This window comes from Beta vulgaris, chromosome 7 (assembly GCF_026745355.1).
Source record: "Beta vulgaris subsp. vulgaris cultivar EL10 chromosome 7, EL10.2, whole genome shotgun sequence".
In the NCBI taxonomy this organism is placed as follows: Eukaryota; Viridiplantae; Streptophyta; class Magnoliopsida; order Caryophyllales; family Amaranthaceae; genus Beta; species Beta vulgaris.
The window spans coordinates 5,164,306-5,189,055 of NC_079208.1; the positions used below are offsets into that span (position 1 = coordinate 5,164,306).

General features: G+C 32.3%; 1 protein-coding gene across 3 annotated transcripts; it reads left to right on the forward strand.

Annotated features, from left to right (window-relative positions):
• The first annotated feature begins 1,057 nt into the window (after positions 1-1,057).
• On the forward strand, positions 1,058-24,086 carry LOC104898460 (ABC transporter G family member 39). 3 transcript variants are annotated; one of them, XM_010685546.4, is made up of 19 exons: positions 1,058-1,544; positions 3,747-3,867; positions 6,412-6,500; positions 8,999-9,083; positions 10,530-10,820; positions 10,932-11,022; positions 12,686-13,583; positions 15,031-15,191; positions 15,309-15,412; positions 15,903-16,068; positions 16,177-16,400; positions 17,655-17,987; positions 19,349-19,639; positions 19,731-19,814; positions 20,693-20,826; positions 20,947-21,174; positions 21,266-21,437; positions 22,408-22,662; positions 23,582-24,086. In XM_010685546.4, the coding sequence occupies exons 1-19, from the start codon at positions 1,348-1,350 to the stop codon at positions 23,849-23,851; spliced, it is 4,194 nt and encodes a 1,397-aa protein (XP_010683848.2). In that variant the 5' UTR covers positions 1,058-1,347; the 3' UTR covers positions 23,852-24,086. The 3 variants fall into 3 exon arrangements, with proteins under 3 accessions (XP_010683848.2, XP_010683849.2, XP_048504533.1); XM_048648576.2 differs by lacking the exon at positions 3,747-3,867 and having other exon boundaries at positions 1,459-1,544; XM_010685547.4 differs by lacking the exons at positions 15,903-16,068; positions 16,177-16,400.
• The last annotated feature ends 664 nt before the right edge of the window (positions 24,087-24,750 follow it).

The window sequence follows — 24,750 nt, forward strand, 5'->3', positions numbered from 1 at the left end:
ATAACTTATCAACTGAATAAAAAATAAAAATTATTCTCCAAGATATGATTATCTTCTTGAATGATTTTTATTCCTAAAATTAAGGAATAAAATATTTTCCTCTCCAAAATCAAATATTATCTTTTATAAAATCTGATTTTTTTCTTTCCTTATAAGATAAGGATTCCTCCATATCTTATGTCAACTATTAATTAGATTTTAAATCAATTTTTATCCAATAATCTTCAAAATCTTTTTCTTTAAAAATCAGTTTTTCTTAAAACTCTTATTTTTCTTTTTTCAAAAATCTTTACCAAAATCTTTTTTCTTAAAAATCAGACATTTTAAAACTCTTTTTTCTCCGAAAATTTTTTAAAGAAACGTTTTCTTTAAAATCAGTTTTTACAAAACTCTTTATAAATCTTTATAAACATATATTCCCTTCAAAACTAATTTAAAACTCTCCTTTTATATTCTTTAAATATAGACACATGAAATTAATATAATCACCTATTTTCTTAACTCGAAGAAAATAGTTAACCATCCAAATTTCATAATTCTAATTTAGCACAAAGTTCCAATACGTTAATTATACATGACTAAGAACAACATAACTGGACCTACTCTTCCATATCTTCAAGTTCTTGATCTTTCATGAATATTCAATCTTGATAACTTACATAGATCATTGTTACATAAAAATTGATATTATAATAATATATATTCAAACAAATCGAACAATATCTTACATGTTAATATCTTACAATTATTAAGTATAAATATTCATGAATCGTAGTTAAAGTTTAGATCTTAAAATGTAGTTTAACAATACACCTCATTGGCTCAATTGTAAGCACGTATATGATTTGGCCAGAGAAAATAATGAATTTGATAAGTATACTGTATACCCTTCGTAATTTCCTCCCAAAATATATAAAAAAATGTATCCATATCATTAATAAAATAGTATATGCATGTCATATAAAAAGTGAGAAAAATAAGACTTCGAAGTTCCAATACGATACTGTATCTTTTTTCGTCAATTATACTTTCCTCTACCTTTGCATACAAGTTTTTATTTTTATATAACATTGCATACAAGTTACTATGACTATTTTCTAATATCAGGCTTCACGCAACGCGAATTAATATCATTCACAAGATTGATTTATTTAACAAAAACTGGCATTTATCATTGACTTTGTAAGCAAAATATTTTATTGCTAGTGTGTAACTCTGATCTCCGGTAGATACGTATAATTAATGCCACCTATCCATTAAATAATAATGAACGAACAATAAATATAAGCAAAATTAGTCGTTCGTTCTGTATATGTACATATTAGATTTGTATATATCGATCCTTCAATGGAGACAAATATGAGTGACTCTCAAGAAAGAAGGAAAATGAAGGAGGAAGATGAGAAGCTAGAATTACATTTACATGGCAAGAAAATTGATGTTGAGAAGATGGGGAGGCAACAAAAGAAGATGTTGGTTGATAATTTGCTTGCTAGTGATGATCATCTCAACTTCCTAAGAAGAATCAGACAACGATTTGATAAGTGAGTTTTTGCATAACCTCCTAAATCCTAACTATATGCATAAATCATAATGCATGTACGTGCGTATGTTTAATGATTTATATGTGGTTGCTTATATATAAAGTACAACTATGTATGTTGTTTTCTCATATGTGTATCATAATTTAAGTAAAAAGTAAAGCTGATATGTTTAACGCGATACGATTTGCATCTATTAATTTTGATTTTTGAATTTGTGGGATCGATCAGATGATCCTACATACTAGGACACTTTGAAATTCCTCTTATAAATTGATTAGCTACCAAAGCGCCTTGTTAAAATTCTAATTCGCTAATCACTTTTCCTTATCAACAATATAGAAAAATCTAAAAAATAGAATACTATACATCATAGCTTGATGGTACGTTTTTTTGTTTTTGTTATGTGAAGTACATTGAGAAGTTTCTCACATAAAACACCTACAATATGTAATTCAATCCCCAAACCATCTATGTTAATTAAGCTTAAAAGTCAATATAGGGTGGGAAGCTCTACCACGTGAAACCTTCATTCTTTAATTTCCACTTTCGTTCTTTTCCTTTTTGTTGAAGTCGCTAATTAAGCAAAAGTGATTAGGAAATTGAAATCCTGCATGAGTGGGAGAATGGATTAGAAAAATGCTGAACGCTATAAATAATATGCTTCTAGTGAGTTTAATCTCACATCCTCGTAATTATCTGAAATAAATATTTACGAATTACGACCAGATCAAGAGATACTTGGTACCTCTTCCTCGCACATGAATATCTTAATGTTACTGGCTGTCTAGCTATACAAATTAAACCAACTAAACTAGCTTCATATATAGTATATGCGTGACGTTTTCTTAAACCAATGCTAACAACCCATTGAAAAATGGTATATGTTAATAAACTTAGTATACTCAACGTAAGCACATTATTCATCTATAATTATTTGGATACATAACTTTACAAGAATTTTATATTAAGGAAATATATAATGTATCTCCCACCTAAAAAAAAAAAAAACTATACGAGTCTATGAGCTATACATATTAGCTTTAAGGTGCGTTCTATTCAACTTATTGACCCAGAACTTATTGGACCTTATCTGAACTGAACTTATTGAACCTGAACTGAACTTATTGGAACTTATTAGACATGATTGGACCTGATTCAACTTATTGAACCTGATTGAACCTGATTGGAACTTATTGGACTTTATTGGAACGTATTGACCTTATTGAAACTTATTAGACCTTATTGGCCCTGATTGAAACTTATTAGACCTTATTGGACCTGATTGAAACTTATTAGACCTTATTGGACCTGATTGAAACTTATTTGACCTTATTTGACAAAAACATTGACCATGAATAACATAAATATTACCACTAACGTAAATACTACCCCTCAAAATTTTTTATGGAGTAATAATTTTTTACTACTCACATCTTATACTTTAATTGTCTTTTGTTTCTCATAAAATGAAGAAAAATATTTGTAAAAAGTCTCAAGTAAATCCTTGGCCTATCACTTTATAAGTGAATATCCAATCACAAGTTATGACTTATGCTTAAGATAAAATGTTGACCCCAAACCGTACATCATCTTTGTCATATCAAATCAAAATGGAAATAGTTGGGACCCAATAAATAATTAATGTTCATAAAGTGTATGGACAACTTGGAAAAGTACCGCCCAAGAATGTAATTAGAAGAATAAATGAAGTACTTAATATACCATGATTAATTTTTTGGATGTTATGTCATTAATGTAGAAACTAATAGTTAACCTTCATATAAATATGGAGTATTCAATTGCTATGGAGTTTGTATTATTCTACCTTAAGATATTTGGCGCTACTACTATATGATAAGAATTAATTAGTTAGTTTCAACTCTATTATCTTAGAAGATTATTATCTTTTGTATTACATTATCTTCTGTTGTATCTAGCTTGACTAGCTATATCTTCATTCCTTTATTCTCTTAAAGTAGTTACAACTTACAACAACTTGTATTATATATAGGCTGTACATCTTCATGTTAATGTAATGCAAACTTATTCCTTCCCCTATATACTTCATATCAAGAAGGTTTAATAATTGGTTACAGCTAGCTAGACCACTTTTTATTTTATCAATTATAAAACACTGCACAATCCTAACACAACTAGGAACAAAGGAAGTTGTTTACACTGATTGGAAACCTGTCCATGTAGGGTTGGAGTGGAGATACCAAAAGTTGAAGTGAGATATGAGAATTTATCAGTCAAAGGTTATGTCCATGTTGGGAGCAGAGCTCTGCCCACCCTATTTAACACTACCATAAACTTTGTAGAGGTAAACCTTGTCACTTGGAAATTTTCTTTCAAAGCAGATAAAAATTACATTTGACATCAGTAAAATTTCGAAAAAAATGTGATATATACGTTGAGTTCAACAAAGCAATTTATTTACCACGTATTTTATGAGGAATTTTTTTTGAGAAATGGTCTCATGTTAGGGTTAACGTGAGACCGATGATGTTATACTGACATCAGCACGTGCATAAAACCAACAGTAGAATTTTAAGCGTTTGCACCTATTTGTTATGTTAGCCTTATTGTTTCTGGATGAATTAGTTAAGCGCTGAAGTATATTATTAGTTAAGTGTTGGAGTACATTAGTTATATCATATATTCCATATTATAATGCTTTTTATTAACGCTAACTTCAGTATCACACATAAACATTCTCTCTTTCTTCTCTAATCTATCGAGACGTCCTAAAACCTGTATTGTTTTCCTCCTCCATTCTCTGCATACAAATTGCATTGGAAGTTTAATTTGGATGTAAGTAAAAATATTTGAGCACGAGTTTGTAATGACATGTCCACAAATACTTACTTTGTTTTTTCACCAGATAAGACTTCTATCATGTTTGAAGTGAAAGAAGAGTTTGACACATATTCATCACAAAGGGTAATATATACTGCCCATTGTTAGATGATAACTTGCACTTGCAAAAATTTTAAAGAAACAAATCAGATCACTTTTGGTACTGAAAACTTAACTTTTACATTTGAAAGTTTAACTTTTTATTTGAAAAACATAACTAATACCTAAATGTTACTCTCTCCGTTTTTTTAGATGTAACATATTGACTTTGGGCATGCACTATTCATCCAATACACTTTGACCACTAATTGTTATTTATACATAAGAAAAAATATAGTCATGTGGGATCTTGTTTGATTCGTCACGGTATATACTTTCCAAATATATATTTTTTATAATTTTTACTTTTATACAATTGGAGATATTATCGGTCAAAGTTGTGCCTCGGCAAATGTGAAAAGTCCAATGTTACAAAAAACGGAGGGAGTATTAGTTATTAATTTATTCGTAACAGTTAAATAATATGAAGTAATAGTTATGCTGCTAGGATTGTTGTATTTTCATGCATTGAGAATCATGCACATGCATTCAATCACAAAATATTGTTATATTCAAAATATTTCTTAAGTGGATACTGTCAGACCATTAAGTGTGACCATTTATTTATTTATTTTCCAGACATGTAAACAAATCTCATAATTATTAAGTAATTAATCAAAAGATTGTGAAGTTTTGGAACATTATATCTTCCCAATATACTAATCTATTATCTTTGTTAGTCATCCATGCCCACAGTCTCTCTTTCATGTGAGTTTCTTACATTTTGAGGGAGTTTGAGAGCATGGAAGGGAGAGTGTAGGTCATAAGGATGATCAAATTATTGTATGTCTTTTGCCAAATGAAGAATAAAATATAGTGAGTAGATCTTCAAAAAACCAATGGGAAAGGAAAGCGGGTAGATCTTCAAAAATACAGAGGGGGTATATCCAATTGCATATATGGATAATTTTTACTCGAATATTATCAAAATATTCTTCTTCATTCTTAAAATATTATGACTTTTCTTGTCCATAAGACACATATCTAATTTGACCATTAATATATTTAATTACATATGAATAAGAATTATAAAATCGATAATTTGAAGATACATATGCATTGAAATGAATCTAAAACATCTCACATGATATTTTTTTGGGTAAACTCGCAACAAATGATATAATCAAAATTCATGAAAATGAGTTTGAAAGGCAATGCAAGTGGACAATATATTTCCAGACAAAAAAACAGTACTAAAGCAAATAACTAAATATTTAACATGTGAATTTTTAATGTGTGCGTCAATGAGATTTTGTTAGATATGACTCAACGATCAACATATATCTTCATTATTAACTTTTTCTTCCTACTTACTTCAATTCCTCTGTTTTTTTAATCTTTCTTACTTGAAATTTTGGCACTATTCATATTTAGAGAGAATCTTCTCAATTTTTTTTTTCAATTTATAAGAAAAAAATATAGTCATGTGGGGTTTTGTTTGATTTGACTCAATTAATATATTATTAATATTCAATCATTATATTTTTTATTGATATATAAGGAAAGATATTTAAGTTCAAAGATGTGCATTTGGAGATCCATACAGATTCGTGAGAATGATAAAAAAAAAACAGAAAGAGTATTTCATAATAAAAAATATTTGACTTCTCCGACTCGAAATAAATAAAAAATTTCTCTCAAAAAATTATCACGAAATAAAGTGTTTTATTTATTTTAATACGGAGGAAATATTATTGTGTGATTATGATGTAATTTTTTTGGTGCAAGAGTACGCTACGATATGATATGCATGCTCCTACCTAACGTTAAATCTTCTAGTTGTATTTCAATTTATCGTTAAATTTAGTTTGAGCGTTAAATCTTGCGAGGAGTAATAAAATGAAATAAATCGGTTGTCAAATTAACTGCATCTGTTTTCTGAAATTAATGTGCCATCTGACGGTGACAGGCAATTTTGGGGGTGGCACGATTGGCACCATCAAAGAAGAGAACCATCAACATATTGCATGAAGTCAGCGGTATTATTAGACCATCCAGGTATTACTCTTTTTAGTTTGTCAACTCTTTTCATACTTCTACTCTTCCAATGGAGTTAGTGGATCAATTTTCTAATATCGTATATATATTTAGTGTATTAGCACTGGTACAATCTAGTTATTATCTACTGTAGTTAATTAGAGAGCTAAACAAAAATAAGTTAGTGCTAAGAAATTAGGGGCCAAAAGCTACTTCCTTTTTGTTATTAGCTTTGATTATTTAAATGATTTGAAGTAATAGGATTGACTTGTTTTCTTTAAATATTTTTTTTGACATCAAAAAAATTTGCATTAATCAAAAACACGACATACAAACTACGCTAAACAATAAAAACATAAGAACACTAAACCGAGCGTTACTTGCTCTTACAAACCAAACTATGGAGGTTGTGCTTGATATAGAGGCTTGCGTTGTTTGGTACTTGAATTATAACTCTAATGGAAGTGGTTGATAATAGCTGAACCCGAACAACGAGAACTGATGAGTCATTGTAGCTTCATGTATAAACTAAAGGCAATCTGTAATAAAGGGGTATATCTTACCTGCTGGACGTAGTGGTAGGAGCGAATTTTGATTACGATTTGGATATCAACCAACCAAGGGTGAGATTTGAATCTCGCCACATGAGCAATCCCAACGACCTTCTGTCACTTGGAATTCATGACTCATGAATCTTCGAAGAGTCACGTTTCTTGATGACTCTACTTTCCACAGAGAGTATTTCAGGGTTCTCATGCTGATATGAGAACCACATTTGAGTGGACGTGTTGAAAACCACTAGGATCAACCGTCTCCATATTTGATTTTTCAAAGACAGAGGTCTTCCGTATCAATGCCAATCTAACAAGAGAACTAAGTAGTACTGGTTCTCAAACACACCTCCGATTTAAGAAATCAGAGAATAAACGTCCAAACCATGAAAACCTTTTCCTTCCGCGGACACACTCAGATTCTTTGGATAAAGCGACCGGCGGATCTCTAACCTTTGGATCTTCACTTACTACTTCCCTTTTCCCGAGTCCTAGATTAGGATCTTTTTTTATCTCTCATATTAGAACCCTTTCTCCGATTTACCCTCGATCAATTTTGAGAATTTATGAAACTCAAAATCAAGGTAGCCTACAGTAGAATCTTTAAAAGATCTATTCCTAGAGTTTGAGGCGGGAAATCTACTATACTCAGTAGAAAAAGTTTGTCTTTGGATAGAACTTATCTTTCATAATTGAACCACATCATCTCTCACCTAAGGGACAAACAACCTTCAGTTGCCATAATTAACCACAAATGACATCTTGAACAACGCGAAATGAATAACTTCCTCTAGATTTGCAGAATTACCACACATATTAAGAAGGAAAACAACCCACTCATAACGAAAACAACGTAACGCCTACTAAGAAACTGTAAACATGGAAGTGAAGTATAACTTTAATACCCTCCAGATCTGAAAAACTCCAATGATATTTAGGCGAGAAATACTTGCTACCTTGTTTGTACTCCAAAACGACCCACCACGCCGACGCTTCTCCGATGAACCGACCACACCGGAGCCACAATAGAAATCAAAGGGGGAAGGGGAACCGAACCTAACCACCTCGACAACAAGAATAGGGGACGGGGAAGGGGAGACTATCCTAAACACTTGAACAGGGGAAGGGAAAACTATCCTAAACACTTGAACGCGAGTACGAACACTAGACAAGGGAGGGGGAAGGAGATGACGGGGAAGAGCGCGAGTTGAATAGAATTGACTCAAAAGGGACGATGGGGAGGGGAATGACAAGGGACGAAGAAAAGGAAGATTGGAAGGGGAAGCTGAACCACAGAGAAGGGGAGTGTGGGAACAACAGAAGTAGGGGCGCGGTGGGGGACTGGGGAAGGGGCGACTTAGGAATGGGTGGGGGAAAACAACGGGAGAAGGGGAAAACGACCCTGAAACTGACTTTAAACATACGAAGCAACGACAGAGCTAAGCTCGTCGGCGACGAGGCTGGAATCTAGCCACCGACGAGCCTAGAACAGTGGGCGGTGGGGTTGAGTTTTAGATTTAGGGTTTTGGCGCTTTTAGAGAGAAAAGTGGATATTGGTACTTTATATTTCTTTCACAGCAGTACTTTACTTTCTCCTCTTCTTATCTTTTCCTTTTATTTTCAACCCATAGTATCCATCAAATATTAAAACTGAAAGTCTTTTAATTTGTGTAGAAGTTATAAATATTCCTAAAATTTTGACAACAAGAAAATTTACATTAATTAAAATTGAAAATACATCTTAATTCTAATACAACCGAATATAAAACAAAGCGAATATTCCTTAAATTTTGAAAGAAAGGAAGTGCGACTTATTTGAAATGCTGCCTCATTTTCCCTAAAAAAAATAAAAATTAAGAAATGCTCTTTCATTAGCTAACCACGTGGATCTCTGAAGAGGGCTGTGAAGGTTTTGATATTATGTGAAGGTTTTAATATTATGTAACCATATAAAGTGCTGATTGTCAGAATGACATTACTTCTGGGACCTCCAAGTTCTGGGAAAACAACACTGCTACTTGCTCTTGCGGGGAAGCTTGATAATGATCTAAAGGTGCGGTTTTCTTTCTCTTATTTCTAGACCTTGTGGCGAGTTATGGTCTTGTGGCAGTCAATTGCTATTGGTCTTGAAGACTTTTTTTTTTCTTTTGTGTTGGTGCGATCTTCATGACTTAAGCTATGTTCAGTTCACCTTAATTTTGCTTATTTCAGATCTAATCAGATCAGATCAGAAAAAATAAGTTCAGATCAGATCATGCTTATATTTAAAAATCATTATATCTTTAATTATATATTAGTAAAAATTATAATAATTGAATATTAATAAAGTACTCATTGAGACGAATCAAACAAGACCCCACATGATATTTTTTCTTATATATTGAGAAATATCTAAAAGATAAGATCTTGTAATTAGATCAGATCAGATCAGAAAAAATAAGTTCAAATCAGATCAGATAAGTTCAGATCAGAAAATTTCAGGTGAACTAAACATAGCCTTATTGAATTATGTGATAACAAATGATGGTAATATAGATGGTAATAATGACGGATTTATAGGAAATTTTGTAAAGTACCTCAAAATAAAGTAATTTTGTAAAGAAAGTAATTCATGTTTATATTTATGATGATAGATTTCTGTTTAAAAGAATTTGCTTTTTTTTCCACAAGTTTTTCATCATCGTCAATAGGATCTCAATAATGACTTCATATATTCAATAGGCAATATCAAATTGATATTTGAAACAAGTGATTTTATTTTACCAAATGTTATGTTTGGTAACACGTTTAAATAAAATATAATTTGATAACTAACATAAAGGTTATATTATGACTCAAAAAATTTATTCTAATTGCATAAACTGATTGATATAACAAATAGATTAGGTAGTTGAAATTATTTAGATATTTTTTAGGTATAAAGGAATAAAGAAGTAAGGTCTCAATTCAAGTTCTTTTGAGCACCTATAGGCTATATGTTATTGCACACCTATTTTTATTACAACTACATGCCAAACAACTTAAATTATTTCATCACTTTAAATATTTTCATTCGTTATCATTTAAAGTAGTTGAAATAGGCCAAACGTACCCATATGCATAACACTTATTCCTTTACTTTTTTTTTCTTTCGGATGAATTTTATGTTTACTTATTTTAGTCTATGCTTTTTTAGTGGAAATAACTTATATATAGATTGAAAGTCGTACGATATGTATCAAAGAACTATGAATAAGATCAAATTAAATTATTCTTTCTTGTAACTATGATGATGATAAATCAGAACTGACATCAAAACATACTCTCTATTTATTCGCTAAATCATGGAATTTACTATCTCTTTTTTTTAGGTGCAACAATTTGACATAAAATAGAGAGGGAAAATGTCTAATCGTTGCAACTAAAAAAAACAAAGGTAGTATATAATAGCGTCAAAATGTCCGTTTTGTCTTTCCTATTTTTCTTGATTAACAAATTTGTTCATTGTCCTTAAATATAGGCAACTGGGAAGATAACATATAGCGGACATGAGCTAAATGAATTTATTCCTAGAAGAACGTGTGCATATATTCGTCAAAATGACATTCACCTAGGAGAGATAACAGTAAGAGAGACACTAGACTTTGCAGGGAGATGTTTAGGGGTTGGGAGTAGGGCTGTGTTGCTGAATGAACTCTTGCAACAAGAAAAGCAAGCAGGAATTAAGTCGGAGTTTGAACTTGATGCATTCATGAAAGCAGCAGCAATTGAAGGTCTAGAATCAAACATAATCACTGAATATGTGCTCAAGGTTTGTACTCTATATAATGATCTTAAACATGGTTAATCATAAATAAAAAGTAACTCTTTAAATGAGATTAATAAATAAGGATAGCTGATATTGCATTGTTAGCTTTGACAGATACTTGCCTTGGGTATATGTGGTGATACCATTGTGGGTGATGATATGAGAAGGGGTATCTCTGGTGGTGAAAAGAAGCGTCTTACTATTGGTAATTATTTTCTTAGTTATGCTTTCGTTTTTGCCATTCAATCATTGATTTTGAGTAGAGATGGCCAACAGTGCAGGCCAATCCAGCCCATCCAACCCAGCCCACCTCGTGGGCCTTGTGGGCCGGGCTCGCAAAAAGCCCGGTCCAGCCTAGCTCGAACCGTGAAATTGGTGGGTGGGTCGTGGGTCAAATTTCTCGAACCCAGCCCACTAAAGCCCGCTACTATACCCTTCCAACTCGGACCACGAAAACGGTCCAGCCCAACCCAAGAACTGGACCAGCCCACTCCAAGTTATTATTGAACCAAATTGTGTATATTTTAATCAAATTGTATATATATTTTAATCAAATTGCATATATTATAATTCAATCAAATTTTAAAATAATGAAATTATTCATTAATTTTAATAATTGTATATATATTTATTCATTTTAAAGATTTTATATAACAATAATGAATAATTTCAATTATTAATTAATTATGAAAAAAAATCTAATGTCGGCCCGCTAGCCCGGTCTAGCCCACTAGACCCACGAACCGCCAAAACCGCTTCCCGAACCGTGAAAACCGGTAACAGATCGATCTGGGCCAAGATTTTTCAGCCCGCGGACCAGCCCACTCAACACATGAATTTCACGGTCCGGTCCTGGGCCGTGAAATCTTAGCGCAGCCCGCTACGACCCACGGTCCGACCCGTCCAGCCCGCACCAGTGGCTAGAGATGGCAATGGATAGGATCTGGACAGGGTCCTTTAGGATCCAGATCCAGATCCGTTTTTTAGGCAAGGATCCATATCCTACCCGGATCCACTGGGTAATAAGAATGAGGATCCAGATCCAGATCCGTATGGATCCTATGGATCCGGGTCCTAAACGGATCCAAAACGGATCCTTGCCTATTGTCTTCAAACTAACCTAATTTTCACAATATTTAAAGATTTTAAATAATAAAGTCATCTAATATCAACCAAAAAATACATTTAAATTTTGAAAAATAACTATTGCAACTACTTACAACTATTCAATTATCAAACTGTAGATTAGTTATCAACCCAATTTTTGAATTTACTTATCCTGTAAATTGGCACAAAAATCACACTATAATTAGAATAATAATATGAAATTCAAGAGAAAATCCGTTTTCAATGTAATAACTAATATTATAATATTATCAAAAACATATTATTAAATTATAATAATATTATAAAAATGGGTAAACGGATCTGGATGTGGGTAATAATTTAGGACCCGGTCCAGATCCGTTTTATTTCAAGGAAGATCCAGATCCTACCCGGATCAATAGGGTCCAAAATTTGAGGATCCAGATCCATCAAAAATGGATCTGGATCCACGGATCCGGGTAGGGTCCATTACCCACTGCCATCTCTACCAGTGGCCATCACTAATTTTGAGGATGTGTGTCCGTCTCAACACTCTATAATATATATGTTGAACTTGAGGTAATATCGATAATTGGTACCACAAAAATGAGACACGGCGTGATTGATAAAAAAAAGTTGAGCCCCCCTATTTTAAGGAGATTAGGTTGTGGGCCATGCACGTTAAATCAAGTTTTTCAGTTCAGTTTAGTTGGAAAGAACAAGATCTTTTTAGATAACTCGCTTGTTGGTTTTGGTAGACAATTGAACTTTTTATCTTACAGGTGAAATGTTGGTCGGACCTGCAAATGTTCTACTAATGGATGAGATATCAACGGGATTAGATAGTGCAACAGCTTTTCAAGTATGCAAGTACATAAGAGAAATGGTTCACGTAATGGATATGACAACAATCATCTCTCTATTACAACCAACTCCTGAAACATATGAACTCTTCGACGATATCATCCTCCTTTCAGAAGGCCAAATTGTGTACCAAGGTCCGCGTGACCAAGTCCTTAACTTCTTCAAATACGTTGGATTCGAGTGCCCCGAAAGGAAAGGTGTAGCCGATTTTCTACAAGAAGTAACTTCTAAAAAAGATCAACAACAATACTGGTCCAAAAACGAACCTTACAAATATGTTTCAGTTTCTGAGTTCGTTGAGACATTCTGGTCTTTTCAAGATGCACAAAAACTAGTATTCGATCTTAAGTTGTCGTGTGATAAAGCTAAAATTCATCCTCTTGCCTTAGTGAAGAAAAAATATGGTCTATCTAATTGGGAACTACTTAAGGCATGTTTTTCAAGGGAATGGTTGTTAATGAAGCGAAATGCTTTCCTTTACATTTTCAAGAGTGTACAAATAACAGTGATGTCAATTGCTACTATGACAGCATTTTTTAGGACAACAATGCATAATAAGACTGTATCAGATGGTGAGAAGTACTTGGGTGCTATATTTTTTGGACTTACAAATTTTGTGTTTAATGGAATGGCTGAAACTACCTTAACAGTTATGGGGCTCCCAATATTCTATAAACAAAGGGATTTCTTGTTTTACCCTGCTTGGGCTTATGGATTACCAGTTTGGATACTTCGAGTTCCTATCTCATTTATGGAATCAGCGTTATGGACTATTCTTACTTATTATACCATTGGCTTCGCTCCGGCTCCTAGTAGGTAAGACCATTTTAATTTTTATTCCCTCTGTTTCAAATTAATCGCAACTTTTGCTTGTTTATGGTCAAAAGTTCGTAAACAGGATTTTTTAAAAACTATATATAAGGAAAATTATCATCATGTACGATCTTAGGTTGTTTGATTTATTTAAGTAATGAATATTTCATCATTTTTTTTAATATATATATATATATATATATATATATTATTAATATATATATATTATATATATATATATAGGTGTAAGATCACATGAGAATGCTCATTACATGAGAAATGAGAATGAATCTCAACCACACGATTGGATTAGAGTTACAACACTTGTTAATTAGAGTTATACCCCCCTAAAAAATTTTGAGCCCAATTTTTTTTTCCTTCTAATATTAATTTTTTAGAGTTACATCACTTATTCATAAGAGTTATAGCACGTAAAATTCATTCTCATTTCTCATGTAAGTATTAGTGATGGCCACTTGTGCGGGATGGGCGGGCCGGACCGTGGGCCGTAGCGGGTTGGGCTGAGATTTCACGGCCCAGGACTAGACCGTGAAATTCATGGGTAGGGTGGGCTGGTCCGCGGGCTGAAAAGTATTGGCCCACACCGGTCTGTTACCGGTTTTCACGGTTCGAGAAGCGGTTCTGACGGTTCGAGAAGCGGTTTTGACGGTTCGTGGGTCTAGTGGGCTGCACAGGGCTGGCGCGCTGGCATGAGATTTTTTTTTCAAAATTATTTAATCTTTGAAATTATTCATTATTGTTATATAAAATCTTTAAAATGAATAAAAATATATACAATTGTTAAAATTAATGAATAATTTCATTATTTTAAAATTTGATTGAATTATAATATATGCAATTTGATTAAAATATATACAATTTGATTAAAATATACACAATTTGGTTCAATAATAACTTGGACTGGGCTGGGCTGGTTCATGGGTTGGGCTGGACCGGTTTCGTGGTCCGGGCTGGGCGGTTTTAGTAGCGGGCTTTAGTGGGCTGGGCTTAAGAAATTTGGCCCACTGCCCACCCACCAATTTCACGGTTCGAGTTGGCTGGACCGAGCTTTTTGCGAGCCCGACCCACACGACCCACAAGGTGGGCTGAATTGACCCGCACTGTTGGCCATCTCTAGTAAGTATGCATCCCCATATTAACTCACTATATGTATATATACTTGCATAAGTTGCATCATTTCTTTGTTATTAAACTTGCATAATATACTTAGTGTATCATCACTTGAACTAGCAATAGGTTCTACTAGGGACTTCCACCTATCTAAGGGATTAAGTATTCAACTTTCTTTCAGTAAATGCCAGACAAAAACATTAATCTCCAATGTTTTTTAATTTGTCAAACAAACAACATTATAGATTAATTTTCATCAAACTAGAAGATTGTTCTGTAAATAATCTAACCTACAAACTTGCATATGTCTTTATCTCAGGTTCTTTTGCCAGTGGCTAGCTTACTTTTGTATACATCAGATGGCTTTGTCATTCTTCCGACTTGTTGGTGCCGTAGGGAGAACAATTGTCATTGCTAATGCTACTAACATGGTTATAATGCTGGTTGTTTTTGTCCTTGGTGGTTTCATCATTGCAAAAGGTATGCTTCTAACTATGCTAATTATTGCTTTTTATAAGAGCAAAATTCTTTATAGATCAAGTCCTTAGCTTTGTAAGAAGTTTTCTTTGTTCTTACAAACTATTGTGTTCCTTATAGATGATATTGGTCCTTGGATGATATGGGGCTACTACCTTTCTCCTATGATGTATGGACAACATGCTCTGGTCATTAATGAATTTCTTGACAAAAGATGGACCGAGGTGAACCCTCGTAACCCTCTTCATGATTTTGCTCCTTTTTCAATTATTGTTTAATATCGACTTTGTGTATATTTCTCACTTTGACGATATATATATATATATACTATATTATACAGGCAAAAGCTTTTAAGTAAAATCTCACAATTTGCCAAATTTGACTAAAACGGATGTATGTTATTCATTGATTGTAATGTTGTTAATTGCAACTGTTTTTGTGCGAATATTATCTTTTCTAAGTTGGAATGAACAGGGCCTAAGAGTACATCAACGTTGCTAATAATGACTAATAGTTAATAGTAACAGTTCATAGAAAGACAAAATAACACCTATATGTAATAGTATATGAAATACTTGTAATATTATGTGGAAAATGTGGAACCCTCAATTAACATGTAGGATGAAAAAGATCATAGTATATGAAATACTTGTAATCTCCAATAATAATGTTGATTATTAACCTATACGAGCTCTCTTTTTAAATCTGGTGCAGCCTAATACAGATCGTAGAATACAAGAACCAACTATTGGTAGAGTGATCCTTGCATCAAGAGGCTTCTTTAAACATAAATATTGGTTTTGGATAAGCATAGGAGCTCTCTTGGGGTTTTCTCTTCTTTTCAATCTCTTATATCTCATAGCCTTAACATACTTAAGTCGTAAGCCATTCTAATCATATTTCATATATCCTTCTAAACTAAAATTTTCACAATTAATTTATTGAATGACATCTATATAATGCTTCGTGTTTATTATAAATTTTCCAGCTGCGAATGATTCAAAAGCTGTGGTTCAAGATCTTGATAACACCAAAAAACAGAAAAAGAAATTCTCTGGGGAGAAACTTAAAAATGGCATTGAGATGGATGCACTAAGTACTTCAAAGAGTACTAATTCAGCTAATGTTACACTTAAAGAAGGAATGGTTCTGCCTTTCCAACCTCTTTCATTAGCATTCAATCACATAAATTACTATGTGGATACACCATCTGTAAGTCCCCCTTTTTACCACAATTATCTAGTTCATCACAAAAAGTAATGATAGAAATGTTTTTCAACTATATGCTTGCTTTCCTATTTTTTTGTTACTAATTACCTTACAAAGATTTCCTTGCGCTCTCTTTAAATTGTAAAGAATTTTAGAAAAATTATTCACCCATAGGTGTTGTTTGGTTGACATTGTTTAGCATAGGAAGCTGAAATTCCTAGGAATTGGAATTTCTTGGTGTTGTTTGGTCGACAAATTTATGGGAAGTATAATTTCCTACGAAGTTCCACTTCCCACAAAATGGAGGAAATTAATTACTTACCTAGGGGAACCCAGGAAAGCAGAAATTCTCATGGAAACTTTCATTTCTCATGAATCACCAAACAACATTAAGCAATTCTTAGAAAATATAATTACATAGAGATATAAATTTCCAAAAAATTTGCACTCACTGCATTCAACCAAACGAGCACATAGTGTAATAATGTACTCCCTCTGTTTCAAAATATAAGTCATTTACGCTTTACGAAAATTTGCTTTGACCACAAATATCTCTCAAATACGATAAGTAAAAATTATAAAAATTATACCGTGGATTCATCTTGAAAAATACTATAATAATATTATTTTTTAAAATTTTATATCAACATAAATTCAGAGTAATTAACGGTCAAAGTTCGACCTCGAACATCGTGCGTGCCTTATATTGTGAAACGGAAGGAGTATTAATCATGTTAAGAGACCAATTATATTGTAGTGATATTATAAACCGCGTGTATAATGTCCAATTGACATTGAGCGACGACATTTAATGTTAAGTGGCTTTAAAATTGTTGTAGCTTTCCGAAATGGTTAAATTATACAACATTCGTTTTACAATACATGCATGCATCATTTATATATGATGAAACACAAACCAAGGTTGCGGAGAGAGTGTTGTGATTGATTACATATTATACCAATGAGACTATGTTTTAAAGGAGGGAATATATTGTAAAAAGTCTAAAAAAGAAATGGTGCATGTATTGTGAAACATCTAAAAGAGGAAAATGGTGCATGTATTCTGAAACTGATGTAGTCGAAATCAATAATCGTTAAGGTCAATACGGAACAAACATATAAGGTAACTTTTAAACATCTAATCCTTACATGGGGAGAATACTGAACAACCTAGCTACATGTAGCATTGCTCTACTATGTGATGCATTTTAGTTACAAACAACATAGTGGTAAATAAACTTGTACAACTTGGCACAGGAAATGAAAAGTCTAGGTTATGAAGAGGATCGCTTACAACTGTTACAAGATGTGAGCGGTGCTTTTAGGCCTGGGATATTGACAGCACTAGTGGGTGTAACCGGTGCTGGAAAGACCACATTGATGGATGTTTTAGCAGGAAGGAAGACTAGTGGTTATATTGAAGGTAGCATCAGTGTATCTGGTTATCCAAAGAACCAAGCAACATTTGCACGAATTAGTGGCTATTGTGAACAGATTGACATTCATTCACCGTACGTTACTGTCTATGAATCCCTTGTATATTCGGCTTGGCTTCGTCTTTCTTCAGGCATCAATTCAGAAACCCGAAAGGTGCTGTTTGTTCCTTTATTATTACAAACATATACTTCATCTGTTTCTTTTTACTTGCAACAGTTTGACTTTCACGCTTGCCAATGCATAATTTCAACCATAAATAAAGTTTAATTACTGATAAATAAAAATTATAAAAAGTATATATTCAAAAAATATACATTCAGACGAATCTAACAAGATCCCACATAAATATGTTTTTCCTTGCTTATAAATCACCAAATATAAACTAAGTAGATTTGGTGAATAGTATAAAAGTCAAACAGTTGCAATTAAAAAGAAACGGAGGAAGTATATACTTCTTCCATTCTCGAAAATCTGCAATACTTTCACAATTACACCATCTATATATGTCACTTTAATCATATTTCTACGTAATATTTTTACAATGTTATATTACTATTATACAATCTTTCTGAACAAATATTTCCAAAATAATAAACTTTTTTTTATTATTATTTTAAATCGTCGTAAATTGGCTCTACTTGGCCATACTAGCGGAAAATAAACAAAAATTGATATGTTAGCTGGAACTCATAACATAAAGCTGAAACTTAAGGGTCTGTTTGATATTACCGTGGTTTTCTGTTTTTTGGTTTTTTGATTTAATGAATAAAAAATTAGTCAAATTTATTGGGAACATGATGATTTTGAAAATGACAACTAAAAAGTGAAAACCACTTTTTCTGATTTGCTGTTTTTGGTTATTAGTTTTCAAAAAAAAAAAAATTGAAAATTGAAAACAAAAAATGATAACGAACAAGCCCTAAGGTGTTGGAACTGATAAAGTATCCGATTAGCTTAAATGTCTGGCAAAATTAATTGCATAAGCTAATAAGTTATTTTGGGAAAATTAATTGTTATAAAAAATTTAAAAAGAATTTTCAAAATTTCAGTCACGTGATCTTAAAAAGGTCAAAAATTTTAACTTATCGTTTGACTCAGTTTAACTACCTAAAATCTTATTTTAGGTACTCCCCAAACACTACTAATCATTTTAGCACCTTAAATATGTTAAAACCTTATCATTTAAGGTAGCTAAAATGCTTCCCAAAACACAGAGCCATATTAAGATAGTGAAAGCTAGCGAGCTTGATCCCCAAACCACTAATGATTGTATGAACCTATTATTGTCGGATTGTCGTAGGCTTTTAGGCCAAAACTCTACTTAAGTTTAAGTTAATATATGCCACTTTTCACAGAATAGTAAAAAAAAAACAAAGAAGCTAGCAAGCTTGAGAGTCAATTTTTTTACGATTTTGCATATATAATTGAAAAAGTATAGCACTTGCATCCTAACATAAGTTACTTACATAGTTTCATGTCCACGAATTATTAATCTTACTTTGATGGATACGTAGATGTTTGTTGAAGAAGTAATGAGATTGATCGAGCTTGAGCAATTAAAGGATGCTCTCGTTGGGTTACCTGGGATAAATGGCCTTTCAACTGAACAGAGGAAGAGATTAACCATAGCCGTAGAATTAGTTGCTAATCCTGCAATTATATTCATGGATGAACCTACATCAGGGCTTGATGCTAGAGCTGCTGCCATTGTTATGCGTACCGTACGAAATACTGTAAACACTGGAAGAACTGTTGTATGCACAATTCATCAACCGAGTATAGATATATTCGAGGCTTTTGATGAGGTATATGAATGTCTCGGAGTCATGTTTTACCGTCAATATGTTACATGTGCGTCTCAGGAAAAAATGTGGTTAACCTTTTTGTTCATTGCAGTTGCTATTAATGAAGAGAGGAGGGCAAATCATGTATGCCGGACCACTTGGAGACCATTCCCAAAAGCTCATTGAATACTTTGAAGTAAGTGACCTAACTCGAGATTTGAACTCATATTAGAACTCGAAATTTTTAGTTCCAAAAAGTTCGACTTGTTATTATCATCCCTATCGATAAGACGATAACAATTAACAATAAACAGTTTTAATGATCTATTAGATGAGAGATGATACACATACGCTCGGTGTATGTGGGCTTCACATATACTGAATGTATGTGTCGTTACTACTAAAATATATACCTTTTATATATGTTACTACCAAAATTTATACTGTTCAATCATTTGAACCTGTTTTGTTTTATTCAACGATATTTGAATTTACATAATACATTGACGATTGAAATATTATATTTCGAATTGAATTTTTTTACGTGGTAGGGATGAAAATATAACATTATTTTTCTACAAACAATTTAAATAATTGAAAACGACATGAAAATTTAGTAGAAATCAATAGTAGAAAAATGGTGAAGATGAATAAGATGAAGCTAATATATGAATAATCTGAAGAAAAAATTACAATTCTTTGTTTTTAGTTTTAATTTAAACATAGAATTCATACAAATCTAAACAAAGGAATTTTCATAAAACATATTTTTTAAACAAAGATAAAGAACACAATATTAAAAATAAAATTATCTGTCGAAACATTCTAAGTTTGTAATTTTTGTAGTATCAATATACATTTTAATAGTAACACATACAGTGTGGCCCACATACACCTCGTCTATGTGTAGCCTTTGCGCTATTAGATGTGGTTAAGCTATCCAGTGCCTAATGCGTAGCTGTAGCTATCCGTATTTTGTTTGGGACTTCCCCAAATTTACACTTCTGTAATAAAAATTTAAGCTAGAGTGATGAGTGAGGATTAATCGTGCTTTGGGATTTTGGTCTATTGCAGGGAATTCCGGGAGTACCAAAAATCAAAGATGGTTATAATCCTGCAACATGGATGCTTGATATTACTACTCCTCAAGTAGAATCTGAAGTAAATGTGGATTTTGCACAAATTTATGCTAATTCCAAACTTTACCAGTATGTCAAACTACTCAAACTTGTAAAATCTATGATCATTTTGTAGTCTTAGATATGGGATCCAAAAGCGGCACAATAGCTTCACCAAGCTAAGAGATGTTTTTTTTAACACATTTTCAGGACGAATCAAGAAATCATTAGAGAGCTTAGTACGCCATCACATGATTCAGAGGATCTTTACTTCCCAACTAAATACTCTCAACCATTCATCATTCAATTTAAAGCTTGTTTTTGGAAACAATATAGATCATATTGGCAGAATTCATCGTATAATGTTGTTCGATTCTTCATGACGATAATCATGGGTGTCTTGCTTGGCGTTATGTTTTGGGACAAGGGAGGTAAACTGTAAGTATTTCTTTCTATTCTTTTTCTAGACTTGCGTGGTTTTTTGAATTATATATGTGCTCATTTATTCATTTGATATTGTTATCAACAGAGGTAAACAACAAGACCTGATGAACTTGTTAGGAATCTTGTTTTCTGCGATACTTTTTCTTGGAGGGAGTAATGCTTTAAATGTCCAAGTAGTTGTGGCGAGTGAGAGAACAGTTTATTATCGTGAAAGAGCAGCAGGGATGTATTCAGCTCTACCTTTTGCGTTGGCTCAGGTAATAAATTTAAACTAGTATTTCGGCCTCGGCATTGTTTCAAGTGGTATTTTTTTCCGAACCTGGTATGCATTTTTTTATTCCATTCACAAAGAAAACTCAATATTTAAAATGTAGAAATATAATAATGTGGACATTTAAAGCATGATTAAAAGTTGGTTGAAATGGTAATTGTACTTGTATAATAATAAGATGTCAAAGGTTCAAATCTTATTAATTCCTAGGAATTTCTTTTGCTATTTTGTTGTCTACCAAACAACTCATTTAATTCCTAGAAATATCTATTTTCCATGTTTTCTCATATCAACCAAACCACTCAATTTTCGTATTAATTTTAGAGTAACTTTTTGAACCAATATAATATTATATTATAATTTAGAGTTTTATTGGTAATTAGATTTTCCGACAATAATTGAATAATGCAACACTTTTCATATAATCTTCAATGCACTACTTTGACCATATTTTGAAACTACACATTTACAGAAATTTTACAAGATCTCACATGACTATGCTATTATTTATAGGAAAAACTATATCTACCCATTGGGTAATCTACCCACTAGAGATAGACATTAATAATAAGTGGAGTCCAACTCAACCTAATTATTTATTTTTTAATTGTTTATTTATAATGGATAGTCCGTCCAGTGGGTAGATATAGCAATCTCTATTATTTATATAATGCTGGAAATTCGTGCTCAAATTAAAAATTATAAAATTTGACTCCAAAAATACAAGTGTTGCATTTTTCTTGGAGTGGAGGGAGAATATACGAGCATTTTTATCTCCTAAAAACATAGCGTTGTCACTTCAAGATGAGTAATCCACTTCTACTACATAGTTTTCCTTAATCCTTATTATGTTATGTCCTATATATATTACCTTGACTAATTAGCTAGATAACCATCTAATCTTAATCTTATACTTCTCTTTGTAACTGATATGTACATGCATGGATATTTTACAGCTATCGATAGAGGCAATATACACCGCAACTATAAATTCTGCATATGCCCTTCTTCTATACTCTATGATCGGCTTCGAGTGGACGGTCGTGAAGTTCTTCTATTTTTACTACTTCATATTTATGTGCTTTGCCTATTACACCGTCTATGGGATGATGCTTGTTTCATTAACACCGCGCCATGAAATTTCTGCCATTTTGATGACATTCTTCGTTACCTTGTGGAATCTGTTTGCTGGTTTCCTTCTTCCTAGACCGGTATGTAACCTTCTTGTTTGTTTTTACATAAAGTTGAGTAAATACTTCCTCCGTTTTTTAATAAGTGACAAATTTCTTCCAAAAAGCTCTCACATAAAAAGGAGAAATGTGTCACTTATTAAAAAAACGGAGGTTAGTATATGACAATTTTATTCATAAAATTTTCAACCCGCTCACTTCGTATATAGATAATGGTCACATATAATTATCCATTGATTTTTGAGAAATCTAGTAAAATTCCATACCTCGTTTTAATTAACTGTTCAAGTTTTTTAGATCTCTACCATTCAATATGTAAAGGGAAAAGATTTTAAGTTTACCTTACAAAATTTGAAGTGGTACTATAACATATACTTCCTCCGTTTCTAAATAAGTGCAACATTTCTTGTTTGCACGTTTGCCAATGTATTATTTTAACCATTAATATCTTCAATTATCACTAAGTAAAAATTATAAAAAGTTGATATTAAAAAAATTCACATTCAGACGAATCTAACAAGATCCCACATGACTATGTTTTTCCTAAAATGTAAATCATCAAAGCTAATTAAAGTTTAAACCGTGAATAGTAAACACTATGCAAATGTTGCACTTATTTAGAAACGGAGGAAGTATATACTTGCTCTTATTTAATTGCAATAGTTTGACTTTTTCCAGTTTTCACATAATCCACTTTGTTATATATACAAAAAAATAAAGGCATGTTTAAATTTGTCTCCATATATATTTTCATATATGGAATTTGATAATTTTTAATTATAGATAATTAAAGATAATAATGGTTAAAATGTTGTGTTTGACAAGTACAAAAGCCAAACTGTTGCAACTAAAAGAAAGGATAAAGTAAGGCATATTAAATACAAATGAGCGAGAATTTCTTTGAGTTTTGTAAATCTTACAATTTTGTTTTACTTTACAGCAAATTCCTATATGGTGGAGGTGGTACTACTGGGCTTCTCCAGTTGCCTGGACAATGTACGGTTTAGTGACTTCACAAGTAGGTGACAAAGACTCTCTAGTTGAGGTGCCTGGAGCTGGTAGTGTGCCCTTGAAGATTTACCTCAAAGAACTCTTGGGTTATGACTATGATTTCCTGCCTTTTGTTGCTGTAGCCCATCTTGCCTGGGTGGTCCTCTTCTTCATCGTTTTTGCCTACAGCATCAAGTTTCTCAACTTCCAAAAAAGATGATCTAGCCAGTTTCCAAAACAAGTAAATTATGTAGATTTTATTTAACAGAGAATGTAAGTAAGATAATGAAAGAAACAAGCACATATTATTCTTTTGTTAGCATGATACGAATTAGTGTACAACATTATAGTGAAATTACAAGATTGTTGACAATAATACTCCATTGTTCCTATTGGTATATACATGTATTAGTGTTTTAAATAATAATAAAACATTATAATTTCTATTTGCAATATATACATAAATCGTGATGTGTCGCCTTCTCATTTTCAAAATGCATACAGTTAATTGTGTCATGTCTTCATTTTGTGATATGAGATTTCATTGAAGCTCTTTAACAAATGATGTTTTGGCCATTAAAGAAATACCTAAATAATAAAAAACCGAACTATGTATCACTAAATTAAGTAGAATGATTAGTAAGGGTTGAAATCCACAAAAAGGAAGGTAACATTAATTGGGATTAATCAAACAATAAGTCTGGCAAATATCAAGTTTTAATGGTGAAATTTACTTAAAAACTAACTTATAGCCAAAGCAAGACAAATAAAAGACTAACAAGTATCCTAAAATGCTAGGGAGACGGATCCAACTCTAAACAAACAAGCAAAGACCAACTTGGAATTTAAGACGGGAGAAGGATCAAATTGAGAAGATTCAAGCAACTAATCACAAACAAGCTAACAATAATTTAAGTGATGTAAGGTTTCACCTTGATGAGTGAGAATTTGGTCTCACTCACGTATATATTTTAGCAGCTTTTGCATAATAGGTTAGCTTTAATTTCTTGGTCCTTTATTTTCTCCTTAGTTTCTTTTTCTTATTTGCATACTTCTTTTTTTTTTGGTAAACAAGGCCATTCATTCATTAACTAATAATGTTAAACATATTACAATCCG